The 25,000-nt window shown below is 35.7% G+C and overlaps 2 protein-coding genes across 4 annotated transcripts in view; one reads left to right on the plus strand and one right to left on the minus strand.

Annotated features, from left to right (window-relative positions):
- The window catches only part of LOC144977230 (sodium- and chloride-dependent GABA transporter 2-like), an 87,020-nt gene extending 83,792 nt beyond the window's left edge, over positions 1 to 3,228 (plus strand). For all 3 annotated transcript variants that reach the window (XM_078922231.1, XM_078922232.1, XM_078922230.1), the window contains exon 14: positions 2,943 to 3,228. In XM_078922231.1, the coding sequence (XP_078778357.1) occupies positions 2,943 to 3,074 (132 nt within the window). In that variant the 3' untranslated portion in view covers positions 3,075 to 3,228. The remainder of the gene's footprint in view (positions 1 to 2,942) is intronic.
- A 127-nt stretch (positions 3,229 to 3,355) lies between these two features.
- Positions 3,356 to 25,000, minus strand: part of LOC144977229 (sodium-dependent proline transporter-like) — a 59,332-nt gene continuing 37,687 nt past the window's right edge. The window contains exons 8-13 of the mRNA XM_078922228.1: positions 22,734 to 22,846; positions 18,094 to 18,225; positions 17,108 to 17,207; positions 11,516 to 11,616; positions 10,854 to 11,021; positions 3,356 to 7,901 (exon numbers count right to left, since the gene is read on the minus strand). Coding sequence (XP_078778354.1) covers positions 7,770 to 7,901; positions 10,854 to 11,021; positions 11,516 to 11,616; positions 17,108 to 17,207; positions 18,094 to 18,225; positions 22,734 to 22,846 — 746 coding nt within the window. The 3' untranslated portion in view covers positions 3,356 to 7,769. The remainder of the gene's footprint in view (positions 7,902 to 10,853; positions 11,022 to 11,515; positions 11,617 to 17,107; positions 17,208 to 18,093; positions 18,226 to 22,733; positions 22,847 to 25,000) is intronic.

A 25,000-nucleotide genomic window follows, 5' to 3' on the forward strand; every position in this document is an offset into this window, starting at 1 on the left:
TCGGAACCCCATGCTTCAGGCAGCGCCCACCGCTCTCTACTTAGAACAACGCTACACAGTGGATAAGTGCCATCGTTACTTATATTTACTAAAAACATTACACACACACACACATTCTCAAACAATTTTTACACCCCTAAACTTATCTCACACTATTTTCATTTGTGGGGCCAAAAAAATATAATAAAACGATCAAAACAAACACGAAGAAGAAATAGATATGATTTCTTTGTTACTTCGTATGACGCATGCGCAGCTGGAAAAGTAACACATGACGTTTTGCGATACGTTTCCGAGGAATCCTCAGTTAAAAATAGATTGACTTCTGTAGTCTGAGACTTCGCTAGCGTAGTCAGAGACTTGATAGTCAGGGACGAAGTCTGACTCCATGAATAGCTTACTTTCCGTAGTCTCGGACTTCCCAAAGCCTTAGACGACAAAGTCTCAGACTTTGTCTTTCTCAGACATAGTCCCGCTCCATGAATCAGACCCCTGATGTCACGCCGCCCGGCAACGGCGGCCATCTTGGCTCTAAACAAAGAAAATCATTATTTTTTATTCTTAATGCTGGCTAGAACTTTTCATATGCCTTGTGATCAGAATGTGTAAAAGTCAAAACATGGTCAAATTTATGTTTTTTACCTCTGGATACGCTTTTATGCTTCACCGGAGAAATATTTCATACGGGCGTCCGCCATTGCTCCGATAGTTTAGAGCCAGTGTTACTAAGTTACCGTGCGTCATTAGGAAGGAAGTGACGTTACGACTGTTGAAGAGTATTGGCACGATCTATATTCCCTTTCCATGTGCTCGAGGTCATTGGTCACATTGCAAAGCGTGCTCATAATGACCGTAGCCATCGTTAACATATTATAGCGTGACACAAGAACCCTCTAGGACTGGCAGTTTGACGTCATTTTTTAGGTTTGTGTGGCGTCTAGTGAGTTGTCGTTAGTAGAGCTCAAGGAAACAAGTCATTGGTTGAACTATTGAATACAACTCCTGATTTGTTTTCTTTTGTGGCAAAAGACTGGCATTTTGACGTCATTTTTTGGTCAGTGTCCGGCTTTAAATTTACGATGGCTACGTAATGACTCACATAGTGAAAAGTATTCACAGCTTTTGAAATATCTTACATCACGATTGGTCATTTTGTTCAGCTTTACACACGGGTATATTTACAAGTTTAATAAACAAAGCAGCGTGTTTACATTTGTTAAGAAATATCCAATCGTTGGACAGCAACAAATCATGTGATCGATGACTCGGTTGGACGAAAACATGAATATAGATCGCTCCCATTGGCTCAGGTTTTCGCAGCTTTTTATCTTCTGTTGGGTGATCGCTTCTCCCTAAATTCTCTCTAACAAATTACAAACTGTTATGTTTACGCAAATAGGCTCCAACAGTCGTGACGACACTTCTCTCGTAACGACCCATTGTAACTTAGTAACTGGTTCTAAACTATCGGAAAAATGGCGGAAGGCCTTATGAAATACTTCTCCGACGAGCATAAAAGTGCATCCAGAGGAGAACAACATTATAAATCTGATCATGATTTGACTTTATACATTCTGATCACATGATGTGTGAAAAAGTTCTAGCCAGCATGAAGAATGAAACGTACCGATTTTCTTTGTTTAGAACCAAGCTGCTCGTTTTTGGGCGGATATGACATCAGACTATTGAATCCAATTACTTAAACACATATCATCAATACTATAAATGGTATTTTTACCGACTTAACCTTGAATAAACACAAACGGATGGAGCCCCTAAGATTCGTCTCTAAAACTTATCATTTTAGTCTCGGGTTACACAAAGTTTTGTGAATAATGATGTCTCGAACTGTTTGACCCGATGCTTGATATTATCATCAGCGTGGTTACTTTCCCTTCCACTACGAGTTTATTATCCTGGAAGTGAACAAAACATTTCTTTCTTTGTGAAGAGAATAATATCATTTGCCACCTTGAAAGCAGAAGACAACCAAACAAACATTGTCAATGTAAATAATAGATGTTATCCTTGCTTTTGGTGTGATCTACTTACAAAAAAATTGTAAGCTGAAATAGAGACGAAAAGGACATTGATTCTATGCATTCGGGTAAAATGCTCTCAACATCCGTCAGCCGGATATGACGTAAAAACACACAAAACTGTGTAACCTTAAAGTTTATAGTCTCATCGATAGAATTTAGTGAGAACTGTTCGTTAAAATGGTTGTCTAAAACAATAACAGAGCTGAGTGCCGTCAATTTCGTTCCATCTCTATAAACAAACTGATGATAATATCAAGCATCTCATTGCTATTCCTTTTAGACAGCCATTTGTTTGGATATTTCCCACTAAACTATCTCAATCACAAGAGAAACGTTAAAGGTAACACATTCGTTTGTAGCATTGGAAACAAATAAAGGGACACAATCGAAACAGATCGAAGTATGCAGTTCACATGAATTACCTCTCCTTTTTTATGAAAGCGTAAATGTCGGCAATCTATCGATTCTAGATCGATTCCTATAATATTCTGCTGCTACCGTCGATCTCTCTCTCTCTCTCTCTCTCTCTCTCTCTCTCTCTCTCTCTCTCTCTCTCTCTCTCTCTCTCTCTCTCTCTATCTCACTCGCACCCTCTCTCATATTTTTCTTCCTCTGCTGCTGCTACTGTATTTGCCAAATTGTATCTAATCAAATACAAAGAAGAATTCCTATTGCTGCCTCTTTCTCTCAGCTCGCATCAATATAGGCTTTGATATAGCTCATGAAATGGAAACCGTAATAAAATACACTCATTGATTATCTCCTATATTATATTCTTTATTGTAAACACACATTTGCATTTTAAAAAATGCGGATATTTTTTGTTATAGAATAAAAAACAGCATCCTGCCATTTAAAAATATTTTATGTAATGATATCAACCTTTATTTCTTATTTCAGCGATTCAAGAAAGCTTGTCGACCAACCACACAGTGGGTTCCTGCTTTAACAGAAATAAGAGAAAAATATTTCAATAATCCTGAAATCACATCATTGAATGATATTGACATCCAACATAGATTTCAAGTTTGAACATTCTTTCCATTAGTAGACTCCCCGTGCTTTGCTTCAAGGCTATGAAATAAATATTGCAGAAAGAAACTCATGAACATTTCTGGACGGGGGAGTTTCTTCTTCATGACCTACAACTAATGCTTTCTGATAATATGCATGCTACCTAGATCGACGAGTTTGTCGTTACTAGTGTGTTTTTATTGTTTATTATCTTGTTCCAATATAGACTTCTATTTTTGACATTATTTTGCTACCTATCTGCCTCCATGGATCAATCCAGACTCCTAATTTTGACATTGCTCGAGGACAAGAAAAGTGGGGGAAAGTGAGTCTCGTAAAACTATAACTGAAGTTCTAAAATTAAAATGAGCTTAACACCACGGGTTAAGTGAGTGAGAGTTAGTCGATGGACTGTCAGAACTCTAATGTTATCTTGAAATATATTTATGCATTATTGGTTTATCAAATCTGAAAACAAATGGGAAAAAGTATGGATTTAGATGCAGTACACTTAAATAAAATTGTCGAGTTGAATACAATGTCAACAGCAAACGACTGGAAGAAACTATACTCTGTTTATTCTTCCGATTGGACAGATAAAATGAAATTGATTTATTCCGTAAATTAACAAAATCCGAGAATGTTTTATAAACATAAGATTATGCCTTTTATGCTAAACAAATACATTACAAATGCGACTTTTGCCAATTTGCCAACTCATATAAAATGACTGATCATTATGACCTATCATATTACCTAAATGATAATAATAATAATAATAATAATAATAATAATAATAATAATAATAATAATAATAATAATAATAATAATAATAATAATAATAATAATAATAATAATAATAAGCATATTTATATAGCGCCTTTCGTCGAAACATCAAAGTGTTTAAAAAAAAATTCAAATACAATTCAACCAAAGTATCAAAACAATTAAGAGCATAAAAGGGCATCAATACATCATCAATATAAATGTCACATACAATACATTTAAAATTCATTTAAGTAAATATTTCCTGAAAAGATATGTTTTCGGGGCTTTTTGAAAATGTCTATTGAGCTCGAGAATCTCACAGATTGAGGGAGATCATTCCAAATCGTGGGTCCGAATTTCATAAGAGACCTATCACCAAAATACTTAAGTTTAGTTTTAGGAGATGCTAACAATTTTGAATCGTGGGATCTAAGATTTCTCAGAGGTACGTATGGTTGGAGTAAGTGTTGAATGTAAAGAGGGACAGAAGACTCAAATACACCAAAGCAGATAAGGACTATTTTATATTCAATTCTACTCCGGACTGGCAGCCAGTGGAGGATTCGAAGCATGCCCTTTGTATCATCTTAATGAGATTTTCTCAGGACTAACCTAGCCGCACAATTCTGTATTCTCTGGAGCTTGTTTATATTGTTATTAGGGAGACCAGCGAGCAGTGAATTGCAGTAGTCAAGACGTGACGAGACCAATGCATAGACCATTATCTTCAAGGTGTTGAAAGGTAAAAACGACCTCATCTGTGATATTCTATGGAGCTGAAAGTACATAATTTTCACATTATTGTTTATATGCTGATCCATAGACAAAGAACTATCCAGAATGACACCTACATTTTTAGCCTTTTCAGAAATAGAAATATCAGAATCAGATATATTTAGAGTAGGATTTGAAAATTGGATAGACTTCAATTTTGTCTTCATTCAACAATAACTTATTTGCAAGCATCCAACTTTTGATGGAGTCACAACAATTTTCTAAATGACAGACAAGAGAGGAGAGATCATGAGGAGAAGCAGATTTATATAGCTGCGTGTCGTCAGCATATATGTGGTAATTAACAGACTGGGAGCGTATAAAGGATAGGACCTAAAACCGAACCTTGTGGGACGCCATATTCTATATAGACTTCGTTAGAAACTTTTCCATTTACACTCACTGCCTGTGATCTATTGGTGAGATATGATTTAAACCACGAAAGAGTAGTACCAGAGATGCCAAAATCAGAATAAAGCCTATCACATAGGATTGAGTGATCTATTGTGTCGAATGCCGCAGATAGATCTAACAGCTTAAGGATAATCATATGAGTCAAATGGTAATGAAATTACACTTAATTTAGAAAAGGTTTACAAGTTTGTCGTATATCAATTTGTAAAAATAGTATTATAATTTGTAGATTTGCCATTGATTCTGTGTTCGTCCTCAAAATATCTAGCATTGGCAAACGGAACAATTTTGGCTCCCAAACCTATTTTCTAAAAATTGCCGCCGTGAACTTTCACTAGAAAATCTGTCATGATTACAACTTGGCTGTGGGATACCAAGAGTGGAATCACAATTCCAGCACAGCATTCTAGCTATTTAAAATATTCCTTGCCATGAAAATTACAAAATCACACTTGAAATGAAATAGTCAAAAGTGCACTTGACATATCTATAATACCACCATGGTTGGTCTTGATTCACTGGAATATCAATAAGATCATTTAATCCTTTGTACAGTGCTGTTATTTTAGCCCCAGTCGTACTTTATGATGAGGTAACTACTAATTACTTGTTGCATTTGTTGATAACTTATGCATGCGTAGCCATTTGAGACGTATATTTTGAATTCTTCTGTTCTTATTGTAGCTGAACTTTATAAAAAAAATGCTATTAACAAACACTACATGACCATGAAATACACAATAATGTTATTATGTACCATCTTGGATGCCACAAAGTACTCAACACCATCAAGCATGGTTTTTGGATAAAATGGTCTGTTAAATCATAATTGTTAAAAACTATTAATGACTTAAGCAATTATTGTTTGAATAACAAATACCGAATCGATCCAATACTGGACAGAGTATACCATAAAGATTTTAAAAAATAAAACTTAAGACGAATTTAATTTCAGAGCAAGCACTAATTTTCATTAATCGATTCTTTTTTTTAAAAATTGGGTTGGGAGTCAACATTGTTCCGTACAGCCCATGTCAAATGTTGCCAACGAGCACAGAATCACTGGCAAATATAAAAAAGATTTAAAATTGTTTTTACAAATTGATATACGAGCAACTTGCGACCCTTTATTATAAATCCAGGGTATTTCTATCCCCCGTTAACTGACATGATTATTAAGGACATCTGTAAGGACATCTAACCAGTTCCTCCCCGCCTCCCTTAATTAGTAGCGAACTATAAATATAAATATAAATATATATTGTTCTGTAACGCCAAATGACAGTTATATTGATGTGAATAGAACGCTGAACTACATCAAAGCATTTTCCGACGGGCCAAACTCTATCATTGCTTGGTGGTAGGGGTTGTAGGGGGGGTGGGGGTAAAAGTTTAGTTTTTTCACTTGATCATCAGCAACTGCCCCTGGATATCACGGATAATTAAACCGATGATTTGTAAAATATATGTGTCAAAAGCGGAAGTTTCAAACGATAATAAAACAAACAATGGGAGGATTAGGAGATAAAAAATACAAGTAATAAAAAATCAACACGGAGTGCGTAACCTTAATGGCGACGACACACTGTAAAATGCTGGTTCACTCAATGTTTTGATAGAAAAGTCTGGGCAATGTTCCAAGTTGATATCCTTAGAGTGACAAAAACGAAATAATCTTTCGAGAACCATGTCGCACAAATTACGACTTGTGTAAATAATTACCCTCTTCTAACGATGAAGTCATAGCTCAATTACCAAAAGGCGCACCTTGTTAAAACTGATATCAATCAAAACTTCAATATATGGCAAAAAACTGTTTGATGAAATCTTACATAGCTCTTGAGTTATTCAAACCTGAAGAGTGTCAATAATAACAAAACACTGTAATGTTGCAAGAGAAGATTGCATGGCCCATGATTTCAATTTATCTTAGTTTTTAGGTTAAGTTCTCACATTCCAATCGTATAAAAGCCTAAGTTAATTTACATCAACTGTGGTATAGAAATGCAAAACCAGAAAAAGATAATATATAATATTATGAGTGTTATATTAATTACTGAAGTACATCAACAAACTATTTTTATTTTATTCTGGCCAGAAAATTAATTATTAAGATGAAAAATGGGTTGTCATATTGTTTAAAATTGATATTAAAACTCGATACATTAGTATTTACATAAAGCAATAATAACGACTAAACGTGTTCAATGCGATGAGTCTCAAGCAGTGGTATCTATAGACGTACTATACTTAGACTCTGGTCTCAAACCAAAACCAACATAGGACAAGACATGAGGCATGTACAGCGCTATTTTAAAAAATACAATCCAAGAATTTATTTTAAATCTTTCCCAAGGATTCAACTTTGTGTCAATCACCTCGCGCCTCCAACCTACAGGTCAGAAGCCGAGTGTTAGACCACAAAACCTCACAGAAAAAAAATATTGACATTTTGTCAAGATTACTTTTACCTCAAATAACGGTCCATTAAAATGACGCCTGACTTGTCAAAATGTTTACTCTCATTTAAAGATTTTGATAATTTGGTGATAATTAGAAGTCCCAGGTTTGAGAGTTTTTGCCAAGATGAGGGTCATTTAAATCGATCGATATTTTGAGGACGAGTTTTCTGGCCAAATCTTGCAATACGTGTTTTTTCCAGAGTACGGCAATTAACTCATTAATCGATTAATATGTGTGGTGCAAATTTTCTGGCCACTCTTTTTAAATGGGTGTCGTCATACATCAGTACAATTGTTAGACATTGGAACTGGGCGGGGATTGCAAACTGACTTCGAGACAGTCCAAAACCATTGCTTGATACTTCTCTCTGATGTGTGACATTGATGGAGCCCATTCGGATGTTGGTTTGCAGGCTTTCTGTAGTCGCTGGAATTGGAAACAAATAAAAATTCACAAAGAATGGTCGAAACCAGTGCTAATTCTTTTAAATCACAACATTGCACACGCGCATTTAAAATTCCGGTGTATAAGAATGTTTAGCGGGTTGAAGATAATTTTAATCCAATAATATATGGGTTTGCGTTTTCTTATGCCCAACCTTTCAGGAATAAGCAGATAGTGTTTTCATTCCGTGTATCATCGATCAAATGGACTCAGTACAAAGACTACATGTGGTATGAGATCAATATGTTCTTGATAGTTTAAAATCATCCATGCAACTGAAACGTGGACATGGTCAAAGCCCTAAAGTGACATCCAGAGTGCCAATTCCATTAAATTGGGGAGGTTCTTCCTAAACAATGCAATTAAAGAAAACATATTCCAATTATTGACACAACAATTGATTTGCATTCATACAGGGGAAAAAAGGTAGTCACAACTTGTCAAAAGAAAGCCATCAGCGCTTCAACTGCAACCGATGTGTCTGTCATTGATGATTGAAAACAAGAAGACGCTGACAAACGAATATTTCTGCATGCCAAAGATTGCACCAGCAAAGGATTTAAGAAACTTTTCATAAAAACCGCGGACACTGATGTGGTTGTGCTCGTCATTCACGTCGCCGAGAAGCTAAACTCATGGGAACTTTGGATTATAATTTGCTCAGGAACGCATTATCTTCATATTGTAGCCCACGAAATAACAGCCAGACTTCCAGCAAACAGCGTTGACGTACTGCCGTTCTTTTTGTTCTTCCTCAAAGGAGAAAAGAATCACAACATGGGATGCCTTCAATGATGTGACACCAGCTACCAAACCTGCGGAAGCTTGCTTTAAAATGGTCGAAATGTTTGTTGATCTTCTGTTTGAAAATAATAGTACAACGGTGGCAACGGTGAGTGATGCACGCTAGCAGCTATTTGCACTGAGATACAGAGCTGTGTCAGATGCTGCGTATCAGCATGTAAAAATTTGGGAGAAATCGCTACAGAAAGACCCACCGACAGCCTCTCCTTCTGACTGGAGTTGGAAGATAGATGAAGCAGTGGTTGGAATCCTGTATGGAACACTTTGCCACCTGTAGTGGAGACATGCCCTGAACTGGTTTGATGTGGATGCAAGAAAGGCTGTAAAACACGATACAAGTGTGCAAGCGCCCTCCTTCCCTGCACGACTCTTTGCCACTGTGGAGGAGACTGTAGTCATGAATAACGACCACACCTGAGTTTATGAAATGAAGCCTCCCTTATGTATTACTTTAGGCTCTCATAGTCTTTTAGGCCCACATCCGGTTTCTAGAGGTCACTTCATAGAGATCACTTCAGATCACTTCCTCTCGCTCTAAAGCCACTCTAGTCGAGTAACAAGTTATGAGAAAATCGGACGATTCACCTATCTATCATGCCAACTTTAAATTTCTAAGGGTCACTTCCGGTTTTGATGACATCACTTATTGTGCCTCTAAAGCCTTCCTTAAGTGCTACTCAAGGTTTTATTCAAGTTTGTGGATAACCGGATCATTTCCCAGTCTTTAATGATGAACTTCCTGTTTCAAGGGTTCACTTCCGGTTTAGTGATGTCACTTCCTGTACCACTATGTTATTTCTCCAGGTATCTCTTCAGGATGATGCACCGTTGAAAACAATCCGACGATTCCCCAGTCTCGGAGGACAGATTGAACTCCTCAAAAGTGGGTTTTGACCGATGACGTTACTTCAGGTCTTGTGACGTCACTTCGGTTCAGTCCATGTCAATAACAATGTTCACCTCTAAGGTCTGTGCCGATTTTGGTGCAAATCCGTCGAAGCGTTTGTCCACTAACCTCGAATACATACACAAAAGCAGACAGACAGACCGTGGCCACTTATTATACAGAACTGATGACCTATTTCGAACGGTGGATATTCCACAAATAATGTCATTAATGCTTGCCTCTATTTTTAAAAAAATGCATTCTATCCGGTCCTCTGAGTGTTGTATAAAATGGGTTTGCTTTAACTAAGAAGTGCATAGTTCAAGTGAAATTTGTTGCTTAACGTACATAATAAAAAGGAGATGTTGGTTCAATATAAGACGTGCACTGTATAAGCATATGTTGTTTACAAATGTTAGAACCTTGAAATACAATAGAGTAATAATCTCTGAAGGTATTCTGTCCATGTGGTCAAATTCGTATATAAGTTCAGTCTGAGACAAATCAAAAGGCTATTCTTAATTCCTGAATACGTTTTAACATTAAAAAAAAACCCTCTCGTTTTGAATATACAATGGCAGTGAAACTTATCAGACGAAGACCAGAACTCAGATATTTGGTTATATTTATCATATATTGCCTTTTTAGGCAAACCGCTCTATATAAGTGTGCCTAATACGGGGGCAGAGTGAATCGCCTTTACCTCACAATGTACCGAAAATGATTCCCCCATGGCGCTGTATGACTGTTAGCAAGTCACCTCCACCTTGCTTTATTACATGGCTTCTCTGCGGATATTACGTTTTTTCCCTCAGAATTTCCTTGGAAATAACTACCACTATCTATCTATCTATATATATATATATATATATATATATATATATATATATATATATATATATATATATATATATATATATATATATATATATCTATCTATCTATCTATTATCATATCTATCTATCTATCTATCTATCTATCTATCTATCTATCTATCTATCTATCTATCTATCACTATCTATCTATCTATCTATCTATCTATCTATCTATCTATCTATCTATCTATCTATCTCATCTATCTATCTATCTATCTATCTCTCTATCTATCTATCTATCTATCTATCTATCTATCTATCTATCTATCTATCTATCTATCTATCTATCTGTCTTTCTATCTATCTAGTATTTATCTATCTACTATCTATCTATTTATCTATCCATTTATTAGGTTAAAAGTTTGTTACCTCTTTTAATGTTCCTGAATGCCTCATGGGTTCCCAGATGGCATAGACGACAACTGCCATGAAAGGCGTAATGGCAAAAATCCAACCTATTATCTCAGCGTACGCAGGATAAATATAGCCCTCGTAGGTTGGGGGTTTGTAGAACACTAGAGTCATTACCCAAAGGATCTAGAGATAACAAATGATTGGATTTAATCAAAACCTCTCGACTCAGGCGTGAATGAATATCTGACTATAATTAATGCCGCATAATGTAGTGGTGCCATACGTGCCCAACCACGACCAGTACTGAAAATTGTGCTGTGACTTAATGCATCACGATTCATTTCATAATTAGTAAAACTAGACATTATATGCCTGTCCTAGGTTTAGACAATTTTATTTTTGGTTATGAATCACCACCACCACCACCACCACCCATCCACCCACCACCACCACCACCACCACCATCATCACCACCAACACAACCACCAACACCACCACCACAACCACCACCACCACCACCACCACCACCAACACCACCACCACCAACACCATCATCAGCATCATCATCATCATCATCATCATCATCATCATCATCATCATCATCATCATCATCATCATCATCATCATCATCGTCACCATCACCACCATCGCCACCATGATTATTACTACTCACTTACAAGCAGTAAAATTGGTGTGAAAAATTTCCAAGCCAGGACAAAGAATCTGTAAGGTTTTCTGCCAATCATTAGCTCCACGTCATCACAAAATCTCTCAACTCCTGCAACAAATCCATAAAAGAGCAAAACAAACTCTTTTACATTGCATATAATTTCGTCCCCGAGAGGCATGAAAGCAGTGGAAACAGCACAGTCGGCATTTTAAAAATGAGCTTAGAAAAACACAATATATACAACGACGTCACAGAGAAACATTGGTCATGAGGCTGGTCAAATGTCATTCCATTCATCATTAATCCCATGATCCTCGGGGGGATACACGGGATGTAGGTCTCAACACTTTCCACCATTCTTCTCTATTGTTGGCCTTCTCCAAGAGCTCCTTTATCTTCATTCGTGTCCATTGCTTGATATTGTTCATACAAACATTCCTGTGTCTTTCTCTTCTTCATCACCCTCCATCACCGTCCTGCACAAACCTTCATGCCTCACATTGCGGCCAAACCATGACAGTTTTCTCCTTCTAACTGTGGTGATGAGGGGCTCCTGTCGTCCTGCACTATCTTGCACTTCTTCCAACGTCTTTATTAGTTCTGTGTCCTGTATACAGCACCCGCAGGAGTTTTCGATTTCATCTCAAAAGCAGTGATTCTGAGCTCTAATTCCGCAGTTAATGTCCATACCTGAAGTTGTAAACCAAAATGGAAAGTACCAGTGATTTGTACAGTTTAATTTTTTATCTCGAAATTCATTGAACTTTTCCATATATCTCGTTAGTGTTGCTGTTGACATTCTTATTCTTGCCTTAATCTCAGTTGTACTGGTACCGTCCTTGGTTAGCAGAACACCCAAGTATTAAAATGTTGACACTTCCTCGAGTTTTTGATTATCGATTGAAATTCCTGCATGTCCATCAATTCTGCTGTTTACCAGTATCTAAGACTTTTCTATACTTATTTCCATGCCGTATTGCATTGCGTTATGTGCAAGTGAGTCAGTTATATCTTGTAGTTCTTGTTCGCATTCAGCCATGAGGTCTATGTCGTCAGTAAAACGCAAATTACAGTTTCCGTCCGCCAAATGAAAACAGAGGTTTGATGATTTTCGAGAGCTTCGCTCATAATTTTCTATAGGTAAACGTTGAAGAGCATTGGGGAGGGTATGCAGCCTTGTCTGGCGCCCACATTTGTCCGGAAGAACTCACCAACTCGTTGTTGTTGAGAACTGTACTTGTCACAGTACTATAGAGTGCTTCCATTATTTGGATTAGACCCTCTTCGAAACCATAAAAACATAGTGCATCCCACAAACCGCCATGCCATACCCTGAAATGATTTCCGGAAGTCTATGAAATTGTGAAATACTTTTACCCCAGCTTGCTCTTATGCCATGATATCTTCGGTTGTTTGTTTCATTTTGTTTAGTATAATCCGCAGAAGTATTTTTCTTGGGTGGCTAATGAGACTTATGGTCCTATAGTTACTATACTTTTTCAGGTCTCCTTTTTTGGGAGAGGGATAATCAGGGATTGTGTCCAGTCTTTCGGCCACTAGTCTCGTTCACTATCTTTTGGCATAGAATTGTCATTGCCCCCACTGTCTCCTCTCCACCATTAAAAAAGTTCTACTGGAACGTTATCTATTCCAGGGGTTTTGTTAGAGCGTTAAACCCTAGATTGCCCCAACCTCATGTTTCATTAATCTTGGTTTGTCTGGGTCAAATGTATACATGTATTTTAATTTTAAAAACTTGAGCGAGTGATATACCACAAGACCACAATGCGGCACCACTTTCAATCCATTTTTTTGTCGGAATAAAACCAAGCGCTCATTAATTGAACTTGAGTTTGGGTAAAGTAGTGTCAAATTTATTGTGGTAATTAAAAAAGGAAATTACCTTATAATGAAAAAGCAAAATTTAAGTTAAAGATTCTGATTACTGCTGACTTAGACGTCACGTTTAGAAACCTGATTTGCTTTGACGTGACACAAGATGAGATGGCGAGGCGAGTGATATTTACTATAGTGTCAATGGCCAGTAAATCATGATCATAGACTAATATTATTATTTCTCACTTTTCTACAGGTTTTAATTTTGGTTGATGATGAATGAAGTATGGTATAGCAATAGTCATCGCAATTCTTAATAAGGAGGCTATTGGACAATGTCGTTGGCGTCATTTTTATAAGAATATGCTCTTTTTTAATAACTAAATATAAATCAACACTTATAAAGTTGAATATATAGAGACGTCGTTTTATAAGCAAGATTATAACAAGGGAAAGACCAATCGTGAGTAGCTAAACTAAAGAAAAACGGGGAAAAAAATTAAGTCCACATTGATGACGTAGTGAACAAATCTCTTTCCTCATTTTCACACACACACACACACACACCCACAAATACACACACACACACACACACACACAAACACACTTATATATATATATATATATATTATAATATATATATATATATATATATATACATGGCTGAGGGGAATGGGAGCGATCTATATTCATGTCTCCGTCCAAACTGGTCATCGATCATATGATTTGTTGCTGACAACGTTTGGACATTTCTCAATAAACACGTTGCTGTGTTTATGAAAGTTGTAAACATACCCATAAGTCATGCTGAACAAAATGACCAATTCTGAAGTTGGATATTTCTCAAACTGTGAACACTTTTCACTATGTGGGTCTTTTTGAGCACATTTTCCAATGCGAACAATGACCTCGAGCACATGGAAAGGTAATATAGATCGTTCCCATTGGCTGGATTCACATAGAGTGCTCGACAGTTTCGACAACAGCGTTCCTCTCGGACACTTACACTATACAGAATATCTGCCCGAAGATTCCATCAAAATATCAACGGATGGATAAAACAACGTTGTCGGAGGAAACAACCAAATGAGGTGAGGATGATATATATATATATATAGCAGCGAACAGCAACCCACCAATTGACAGGAATAGCATGACACCCGATGATATTAATACCCGCCACTTGTTGACGAGGACTGGCCACATATCGGCTATGACAGTTAACGACGTCTCTGTTATATATATATATATATATATATATATATATATATATATATATATATATATATATACTAGTAAAAAGCCCGCAATTTCGCGGGGAAAGAACTATTTTCATTCGATACTGTACTCACCATCATTTAATGAGGGCAGATTGGTAAACAACGTTGTCTGTGTAATTTGGTATATCTTTGGTTGATTTTTCTGTGTAGCCCAACATGAAGTGTAAGCCACTATAGCCTCTGATCCGTGACATCAAAGGTGAAAATACAAATTTAAAGAATCCTGGGGATGTAGGAGCTTTCGGAATGTCTCCCCTTTACTTAACTTATGGAAAAACAAACACCCTAGCACCTTTAATAACACTTATGACTAACATCTCGAGCTAACCCTAATAGAAAAAAAACAACTCTCGGACTGCTTTGCACTACCTTTCAATACTTAATAAATCGCAATGGCGGCCGAAAATCAAAACAATGGTCAAACTATGAAATTTTAAACTTTCACAAAATCTATCAAGGTTTGTTCTAGAGTTTTTAAAATACTTCTATATGACAAACCGAATAAATAAATGCCTGACAAAATATCAACGTTGAAAATACAAATTTAAAGCATGCTGGGGATGTAGGAGCTTTCGGAATGTCTCCCCTTTACTTAACTAATGGAAAAACAAACACCCAAGAACTTTTAATAACACTTATGACGAACCTCTCGAGCTAACCCTTATAGTAAAAAAACAACTCTCGGACTTCTTTGCACTACCTTTCAATACTTAACAAATCACAATGGCGGCCGAAAATCAAAACAATGGTCAAATTAGGAAATTTTAAACTTTCACGAATCTATCAAGGTTTGTTCTAGAGTTTTTAAAATGCCTGACAAATTATCAACGGTGAAAATACAAATTTAAAGAATACTGGGGATGTAGGAGCTTTCGGAATGTCTCCCCTTTACTTAACTTATGGAAAAACAAACACCCTAGCACTTTTAATAACACTTATGACTAACCTCGCGAGCTAACCCTAATAGTAAAAAAAGAATCAAAATGGCGACTGAAATACCGTCATGTGATCAAGTGAATAATATTACTATGAATGCCACGATTTGCTGAAAAATGCCAACACACACACATGTATACACCACACACAACACACACAAACATACACACATACACACACACAAACATACACGCAATTAGAACAAAACTGATCACCGCTAAATCAACAACACAACGGAAGTAATAATAATACTTGAGGTCATAAATAGATGACGCAAACTGAAAACATTTTACAGTGACGAAATTGGTTGATTTTAGGACTGTTTAGTGTCGTCGGTACGTATTTTATGATATCTGTGTGACTCAACGAACATTCAAACTGACTTTAAATTATAAAAGGAAATCAAGTTAGCTGTTTATCTATCTGTAAAAAATACATTTCTAATTTTCAAATCTTTCAGTAGAGTTGTGCACCGTATCAATTTTTTTATTGACTCAAATAAGCACAATGTTCCCCACAATGCTATATTTCTTTAAGAAAGGATATATATATATATATATATAAGTGTATATATATATATATATATGTATATATATGTATATATATATATATATATATATATATATATATATATATATATATATATATATATATATACATACAATAGTAATAATAATGGTAAATTGTTATTATTATTATTATATTATTATTATTATTATTATTATTATTATTATTATTATTATTATTATTATTATTATTATTATTATTATTATTATTATCATTATCATTATTATTATTATTATTATTATTATTATTATTATTATTATTATTATTATTATTATTATTATTATTATTATTATTATTATTATTATTATTATTATTATTATTACTATTATAATAATTATTATTATGATTATTATTATTATTATTATTATTATTATTATTATTATTCTTATTATATTGTTTTATTATTATTATTCTAACGAGTGGTAGTAGTAGTAATTGTAATAGTAGTGGTAGTAGTAGTAGTAGTAGTAGTAGTAGTAGTAGTAGTAGTAGTAGTAGTAGTATGTATGTATGTATGTATGTATGTATGTATTAGTAGTTATGTCTCGCACTGTATCACTAACCACTTTCAAGATTTTCATTCTTCTTTGTTTAAAAAAAAATGTAACCACCTATTTTCAATGTGCATCCAAGAATGGTTTCTGTGAATACTGTTAGCAAAATGGAATAATATACTCATTGTTAAACAATAGGTCAGAGGATTAAAGTGAGACTTAAATAATATAATTTCTATACCCTATATTAAAAGTGCCTCCCATTGTTTATATTCCCATGTCGAAACTATGAGACGCTTTAATTTTCATTGTGAATAGAAACCATCCACGTAGTACAACGTTGCAAAAATTTTGATTCTAATAATAAAATTCAATTAGACTATAGAATAGGCTAGAAACATATTTCAATTTTTCTCCAAGAAAATTAAACTGTTTCAAACACGACTTTTCCATCTGCACCAAATGGCTACAGATATAAAGGCTTACCGTAAATCCAGGATACAGTAAGACACTCTATGCTTGCTTGGAGAAGAAGGGCAAAAGCAGCAATGTACCAATCACAAAGTTGGAACCAGTACATCCCACCCTGAGGAAGTTGCCCGAAAATACTGAAGGTTTATCATCATGATCATCATCATCATGGTCATCATAATTATTATTATCATCATTATCATCACCATTATTATCATCATTATCACCATCACTGTCATCATCATTATTATTATTATTATTATCATCATCATCATCATCATCATCATCATCATCATCATCATCATCATCATCGTCACCATCATCATCATCATCATCATCATCATCATCATCATCATCATCATCATCATCATCATCATCATCATCACCATCATCATCATAATCATCATCATCATCAGCAGCAGGGGGAGTAAATGTTCTTTGACACAATTAATAAGTGTACCCGCAATTCACTTTAGCATATAAAATAGATATTCCAAAGCGTGGTGATGAAACCGTAAGAAGCTCTTCTTAGCAGTATTACAAATGTAATTTTATTACCTGAAAAACTCGTGTATTACCCAACATAGACTGGCTCAATAGCGGGGTTATGTTGTAGACCTACGTCCCTAAATTGTAGAATAATCAGTTCTTTTCAACTTCGCCTTTACGTTCCTTGGACCCTTCTACCCAATTAACCAGGTAGCTGTCCTGTTCTGGAAAATCTTGTCATTAAAAATTTGACCAGAAAACCCGTCCTCTAAACATCGATAGATTTAAATGACCCACGTCTTGGCAAAAACTCTCAAACCTGGGACTTGAATGCGGCAGATGTACATATTTCCAGATGGGCACTAAAAACTATTTTCCCCATGGGATGAATAAAGGGGATTTCTTGAATCTGAAGGAGCTTGTCCAAGGAAACAACTTTGCGCCGCTAGACTCAAATCTTCAATGCAGGCCACAAATCAGTGTCATACCACCAGACAACAAAGCTGACTTACCCTGGCAGCGAACAGCAACCCACCAATTGACAGGAATAGCATGACACCCGATGATATTAATACCCGCCACTTGTTGACGAGGACTGGCCACATATCGGCTATGACAGTTAACGACGTCTCCACGGTACTGAACTGAAACAGTCAATGGATAGGAATGTTAAAAAATAATGATGTACATTCAACAAAATGTCAACTCATCCTATTTGAAACCTTTGAACTTTTTAATGAAAATGAAAAAAAAAAATACAATCAAAAACGATTAAGTTTTGGCAGCAAATATAGTTAATATAATGTTAACATAAATAAGACTAACATTTATCGAAAACAACAATCAATATCAATATATGGAACGGGAAACAGAATTCAGCCGGCTTGTTATAGAAGGAACGAAATTGACGTCACTCAGCTCTTTGTTGTTGTTTTCAGACAGCCGTTTTGTTGATTAGGTGCCACTAAATTATACCAACCAGACTATAAACGGGACGGGGGGGGGGGGGGGGGGGGGGGGGGGATACGACTTCAAGAAAACGTGCTCGTTCAATTTGTTTATGCGTTTGTGCGAGCATTTTAGGTATCCTGTAACCCAGGATTTCTCCAACGATGTATCCAACTCTTCCCTATGTCATTCCAAGCCTTTGCAAAGTGTCTGATTGTTTTATAAACTTTAAACTTGAGCTTTTGTGTAGCGCAATATCCACTAAACGTGCCCAAAGCGCTTTACAAAGGGTCCATAGACACGTACCATGTAGAACGATTCATGACGTCTGTTAGGCGATAATACCATTTTTTTTTCTCCGACAGAGATAACGCTGTATACGCCAGGTACTCATTTTACAGCTGAGTACGGTGAGAGAATGTGAGCAAATAGTCTTTTCCAAGGATTCAACTTTGCGCCGAGCGAGGCTCGAACCCAGGACCTTCCGATCATACAACAAGACCACATAGCCTCGATTGGCTCGATAAGGTTCGTCAATTTCTATTGATTTGCTGCGGTCAATCCACTTTATGGACGAACACCACGAGCCGTGTCGTTAATATGGGTTGAGGCAACATCAGTTCCAGTAAAACACTTGACTCGCCTTTGTTGTTTGAATGCTAACTCACGACTCACCATAAACAAGTTTCAGCCGTCCACGGTTGTTTATGTGTGCACATCTCGCTGTTGTAAGGAAATCATTTACAGCCCGCAGTTTGATGCATAATTCCCTTTAAGTGATTTCTTGAACCGACATGTTAGAAAAGAGGTTCTCTCAAATATGATATTTAAAAAACAAGAAATTCTAGAAGGTATATATACAATTTGTGTGACATAATGGAAGAATAAATTGCGCATATCAAACTTCTGATCAATATTGAGACATTAAAACACGAATTCAGACTGTCACAAAAGTGCCGTAGGTATATATTTTTCCTTTTTTGTTTTGGAAATGCGCATCGATATTAATATTATCTAGTCTGACTGTCAGACGGGTTTTTACAAAGTAAAGAGGAAGAAGAAGAAGAAGAAGAAGAAGAAGAAGAAGAAGAAGAAGAAGAAGAAGAAGAAGAAGAAGAAGAAGAAGAAGAAGAAGAAGAAGAAGAAGAAGAAGAAGAAGAAAAATTTATAATACGAGTAATACACCTTTTCCAGAGCAAATATAACACTTTTTCAAAGTAAGTACAACATGTCCAAAACAAATTCGGCGTTATCCAGAGCAAATTCAACTTTCAAATATTTGTCATCCCTCTTTATCTATAGCAATTTACACCACTTAAAGTTGGATAAATTTCATACGTTTTAAAGAGCAAATGTGTACGTTTTGCAAATGAAATTCACCGTTCCCAGTCAAAATTCAACATCAACAATTGTATTACAGGAATAAAATGAAAACAAAATGAAATACAACAAAATAAAATATCATCATCATCATCATCATCATCATCATCATCATCATCATCATCATCCTCATCATCATCATCATCATCATCCTCATCATCATCATCATCATCATCATCATTATCATCATCATCATCATCGTCGTCGTCGTCGTCATCATCAACATTAACATCCTTAGCCTTCTGCCCTTCAGTCATGGACCAAGGGAACTGACCGTCAACAAATTAGTTTCCCTGACGACTCAGTTTATCGTCTGCTACTTGATCTTCTGATTATTGGTCAATAACACCGTACATTAAAATTCACCCAAAGCAAGATGTCGAGGCAACTTTACAACAAAATAAGCGCTTAAGACAAACGAGGTCTGTATAGCTGTTTTGCCAGGGGTGAGGATTATATTCTACTCGTTCAGCAAATGGGAAAACATCAGTCAACGGCGAACGGCTTACTGGAATGTGAGAATAGTATTGAACGACCCGACCACCAAATAATTTGCTCATAAATCTAAACTTAACACGGCACCTTCGATCAGATTAAAGAGACGTTCCACTAAGCAATGCGAAACTTTTATTGTTAGCACTAATTCTACGATTAAACAAGGGAAGGGAAGTAATTAGTAATTGTAATTTCTTTGACAACCGAACTGTTCATATGGTTGGGTGTAGAACATCGAATACAAAGTTGAAACTGGTGTGACGATTCGGGCCGCTCCCGGAGAGTTGTTAGAGTCAGATAGCCCGAAACGTCAACAAAAGAAAAGACTAAGAAAGATAGACAGAGGAAACTTGTTGATAAGCTCCCTCGGAGAGGAAGATCAGGCCACTGCACTGAACCTAGCCTGATCAGAAGGAAGATAAAGAATGAGGTATTTCGTGTTTCACGGCTAGATAATGTTAAGGATAAAACAAATGGAGATCAAGGTTTACAAACACGATACATTTAATACGGAAATTAAATAACATGTATAACATAAATAGGACCGACACAACTCCACTTATCATTCATCCTTCTTGTCTCCCTCCTACCATCCACGAATAAGAAACACCACTAAAAGAACATAATATAGAACAGGACCCAGCTGGAAAGCCGGTATTCTGTTCAGCTGGATGAAACTTACAAGAACTGTATCTGGTTTCCCGCGCTTCACTTATATAGTGCAAGGTTCGAACCCTGATTGAATAAAAGAGCTGTTCAAAATGCCTAGCAATCCGAGGGAGGTACAGTCAACTCTGGACTCGTTCGGGTGATGTCCTAGCAACCATTGCCAGGGCATAACACCACCTGCCCCTAATAAGGAAAGACCCTCTGTGAGGGTGAAATAGAAAAGGAATGAAGACCCAACAAGGGTTAAATAAAAAATAATAAACAAAAGGGGACCCCTGGGGGTCAAATAAAAATATCAGAAAGGTAAATTGAACTCTTGGTGAGAAACCCGTTGAGTGTTAAATGAAATGTGGTAGACATATCAAGTATATCGAAAATAACCCACTATTTTATAGTGGAGAAATACCATTTACATATCAAAATGCATTGAATAGACGAGAGAAAAAATATTAGGGTGGTAAGTGTGTTTTACCATACAATAATCAATAAGTATCAATAAAAGGCACGGGATAAAGCATCCGCCAGGATGATGTCCTTGCCTCGGATGTGACTGATATCTAAGTGGTATCTCTGATTCCTGTTTTTCATCCTTGTGAGAAAAGCCAGAGGGCTGTGATCACAAAGGATGGTAACCGGAGGGCACAACGAGACAAATGTCAAAATGCTCCAGAATGAGCACAAAAGAAAGACATTCTTTCTCAATGGTGGAGTAATTACACTGAGGTCGGGTGAATTTTCTAGAATAGAGCGCAATGGGGTGGAGTGTGTCTTCAAATTCTTGAAGCAACACTGCCCTGGCTCCCAGATCGGGTGCACCACATGCCAATATGAAATCTTTATTATAATCAGGAATCCTGAGTACTGGTGCGCTTCTCATGAATAGTTTAAGGGCACAAAACGCCTTGTTACACTCCTCCTCCCACTGAAAAACAACATCTTTTTTCAGTAGATGTGTCATTGGTGCAGTGATGGAGGAGAGGTGGGGATAGAACCGGCGAATAGACTGGCGTAAAGCCTCTTTTTCAGGAGGTCTTCCGTAAGCTCATTGTGCTAAGGGAAACAACCCAAATATAGCCTCAACAAACCACAGGAAAAAATAAAACCTGGTACCTCTAACTAACCCTTATAGGTAAAACAAACACCCTAGCACCTTTACTAAGACTTATGTTTAACCCTAATAGAAAAAAAAATCCTCCGACCTCGAGCTAACCCTAGTAGAGAAAAAAAACCAGGACTGATTTCAATACTTCACAAAACAAAAATGGCGGCGGAAAACCAAAACAATGGTCGTATTAGGAAAGTTTAAACTTTCACTAATCTATCAAGGTTTGTTCTAGAGTTTTAAAAAGGCTCCTATGTAATAATAATACTAATACTAATAATAATAATAATAATAATAATAATAATAATAATAATAATAATAATAATAATAATAATAATAATAATAATAATAATAATAATAATAATAATAATAATAATATATAATAAGCATAATAATAATAATAATAATAATAATAATAATAATAATAATAATAATAATAATAATAATAATAATAATAATAATAATAATAATAATAAGAAGAAGAAGAAGAAGAAGAAGAAGAAGAAGAAGAAGAAGAAGAAGAAGAAGAAGAAGAACTATCATATATCTCAATCTTACCATTGAATCAAGTCCCAGCAGGAAAAGCATCAAGAAGAAAACAAAACCCCAGAGTTGCGGAAGTGGCAGATAGGAGATGGCCTCAGGATACACGACAAATGCAAGACCGGCTCCTGAAGACAGATTTACCACCTACGTTATTTTGTCAATAGAAACATTAATATCGCTGGTCCTTCATTTTGACAGAAATTGTTTACTACAAATATCGATTAATCTAAATGATTCCAAACTAGCAACAAATAAAATCTTTGAAGATATAAAATGGACTTCTTTAAAGTCTCAGATTAAAGACTTGTTGGAGATTTGGGATTCACTTTAATTCATTAAAATTCAAAGCACCGAAATAACATTTCTGGCCGAATGAAAAAAGTACCAAGTAAGTGAACAATAAAACAGACATGGATGGCGCCAAGTAAAGTTTATAAATTTCATGGTGTAAAAAATGCATTATTAAAGTTTTCGACAGAAATTATTTCTCCATAGTTTAGTGAAAAGTAAATTTTTAGACTTTTTGAATTTGAATGAGACAAAATCAGATTACACTTAGTTATTAGGGGATTTAAATCACGGAAATAGAAATTAGCGTGTAGAAAGTTGATCAATAGACAGGACATTTATTGGTTGTTTTTGTTTTAATTGATATTAACACGAGTAGTACGATCCTATTAATTTTATACTTTTGGAATGTTTTCTACTGGTGCTCAGTTTTAATGGCAAACTATGTCCTAATTCCTAGTTATATATATACGCTCTAAGATTTCGAATCGTCGTTTTTTTTTTTTTGTTTTGTTTTCAGTGACAAATAGCTGAAATTTCCGTAAGCCATTTGACGAATCTTCGCTAACAATGTACGACATTGAAAATAACTCTCTATTAAATTTAAACAACAACCGGCCACAATGTCACATCTCAACAATGGAACCAAAGCATTGGTCATGCTGAAGAAGGTATGGCTGAGACCGAGATTTATTTTAAAAACCCAATGTTACCAGAAAGTCAGTTTGTTCTATTAATAGGCAAGATCAACTGAATAGTTCAGCGACAGATTGTCCTCTCCAAGGCAACCTGGTAAGACAACGGTGAAAAAGACGAAATAACGGTTGCTGTCCAGAAAGTAAATCTCTTTCTTTCTGCATCTTCGTCTTCTACGGCTCTTGAAATTGACGTTCATGCTAGTACTGTTTGTCGGCATTTGTCTGAATCCATTTGTGGCCTTATAAACCATTAATGAGGCTTATACATCCTTAGAAAAAAATCGCACTGTTTCTAGATTTCAGTGGGCAACATCTCATTTACATAAAATTCCAATGAATGGAACATTGTCCTGTTTACAGAAAAAAAGTCTCTTTGGAGATGGCAATAAAGATAGGAGAATACGAATATCCAAATACAACTGTGGAACAGTTCGTGGTTATGGCTCGATGATGGCTTGGGGAGGGATTATCAAAATTTCGAAAACATATTCGTGACAAATAAAATTAGAACTAAATATTAAAACAGGCATTGAAATAGTAATTCGGATCACATGCCATTCTTTTAATTGAAGCTTATATATAATAACGCACCTGCTCATCGTTCGAAGAAAGTTAGAATTTTTAAAATGATAATAACCTCCCATCCATTGAACATAATCGAACATAATATATGGGACGATATGAAAAGAGAACAAAAAGTCAGTCCACACACCAAAAACAATGACGAATTGTTTTAAACATTGGTTGACATTTGTGAGGCCCTGTCAGTGGAGTGTATTTGGAACGTGGCATCCTCCATGTGACGCCGTAATTCGCAATATGTCATTTGCTGAACACACACGTAATCAAAATTTGATTTTTAATGTAAGTAAATCCTGTTTGAATTTTGTGTCTGTTTTCATGTTTGGTATCTTCGATTTCTAACATCTTTTAGTAGAGAGTAGTTCCTCTGTACATTGAAATATGACAAAATCTGTAGATTTAATGGTAACTATTCGTAAATCTCTGAAACTTAAAATCAGCTCCAAGTAAGTGTGTACTTAATTTTGTCTGATAATAATAATAATAAATAATACTTATATATATATATATATATATATATATATATATATATATATATATATATATATATCACTTATATATTATAAATCAACAGAAATTGAAATGAATGGAAAAGTGTACGTAAACTAGGCAATTTGATCAACGAAAATGAAGGCATCAGAAAACGAAAGCAGTTGGCCACCAATGCCTTCAACCAACTCCAAATTTTTTTGAATAGAAATAACATAATCA

Source organism: Berghia stephanieae, chromosome 7, assembly GCF_034508935.2.
Source record: "Berghia stephanieae isolate SIO BIC M18660-M18661 chromosome 7, UCSD_Bste_1.3, whole genome shotgun sequence".
NCBI lineage: Eukaryota > Metazoa > Mollusca > Gastropoda > Nudibranchia > Aeolidiidae > Berghia > Berghia stephanieae.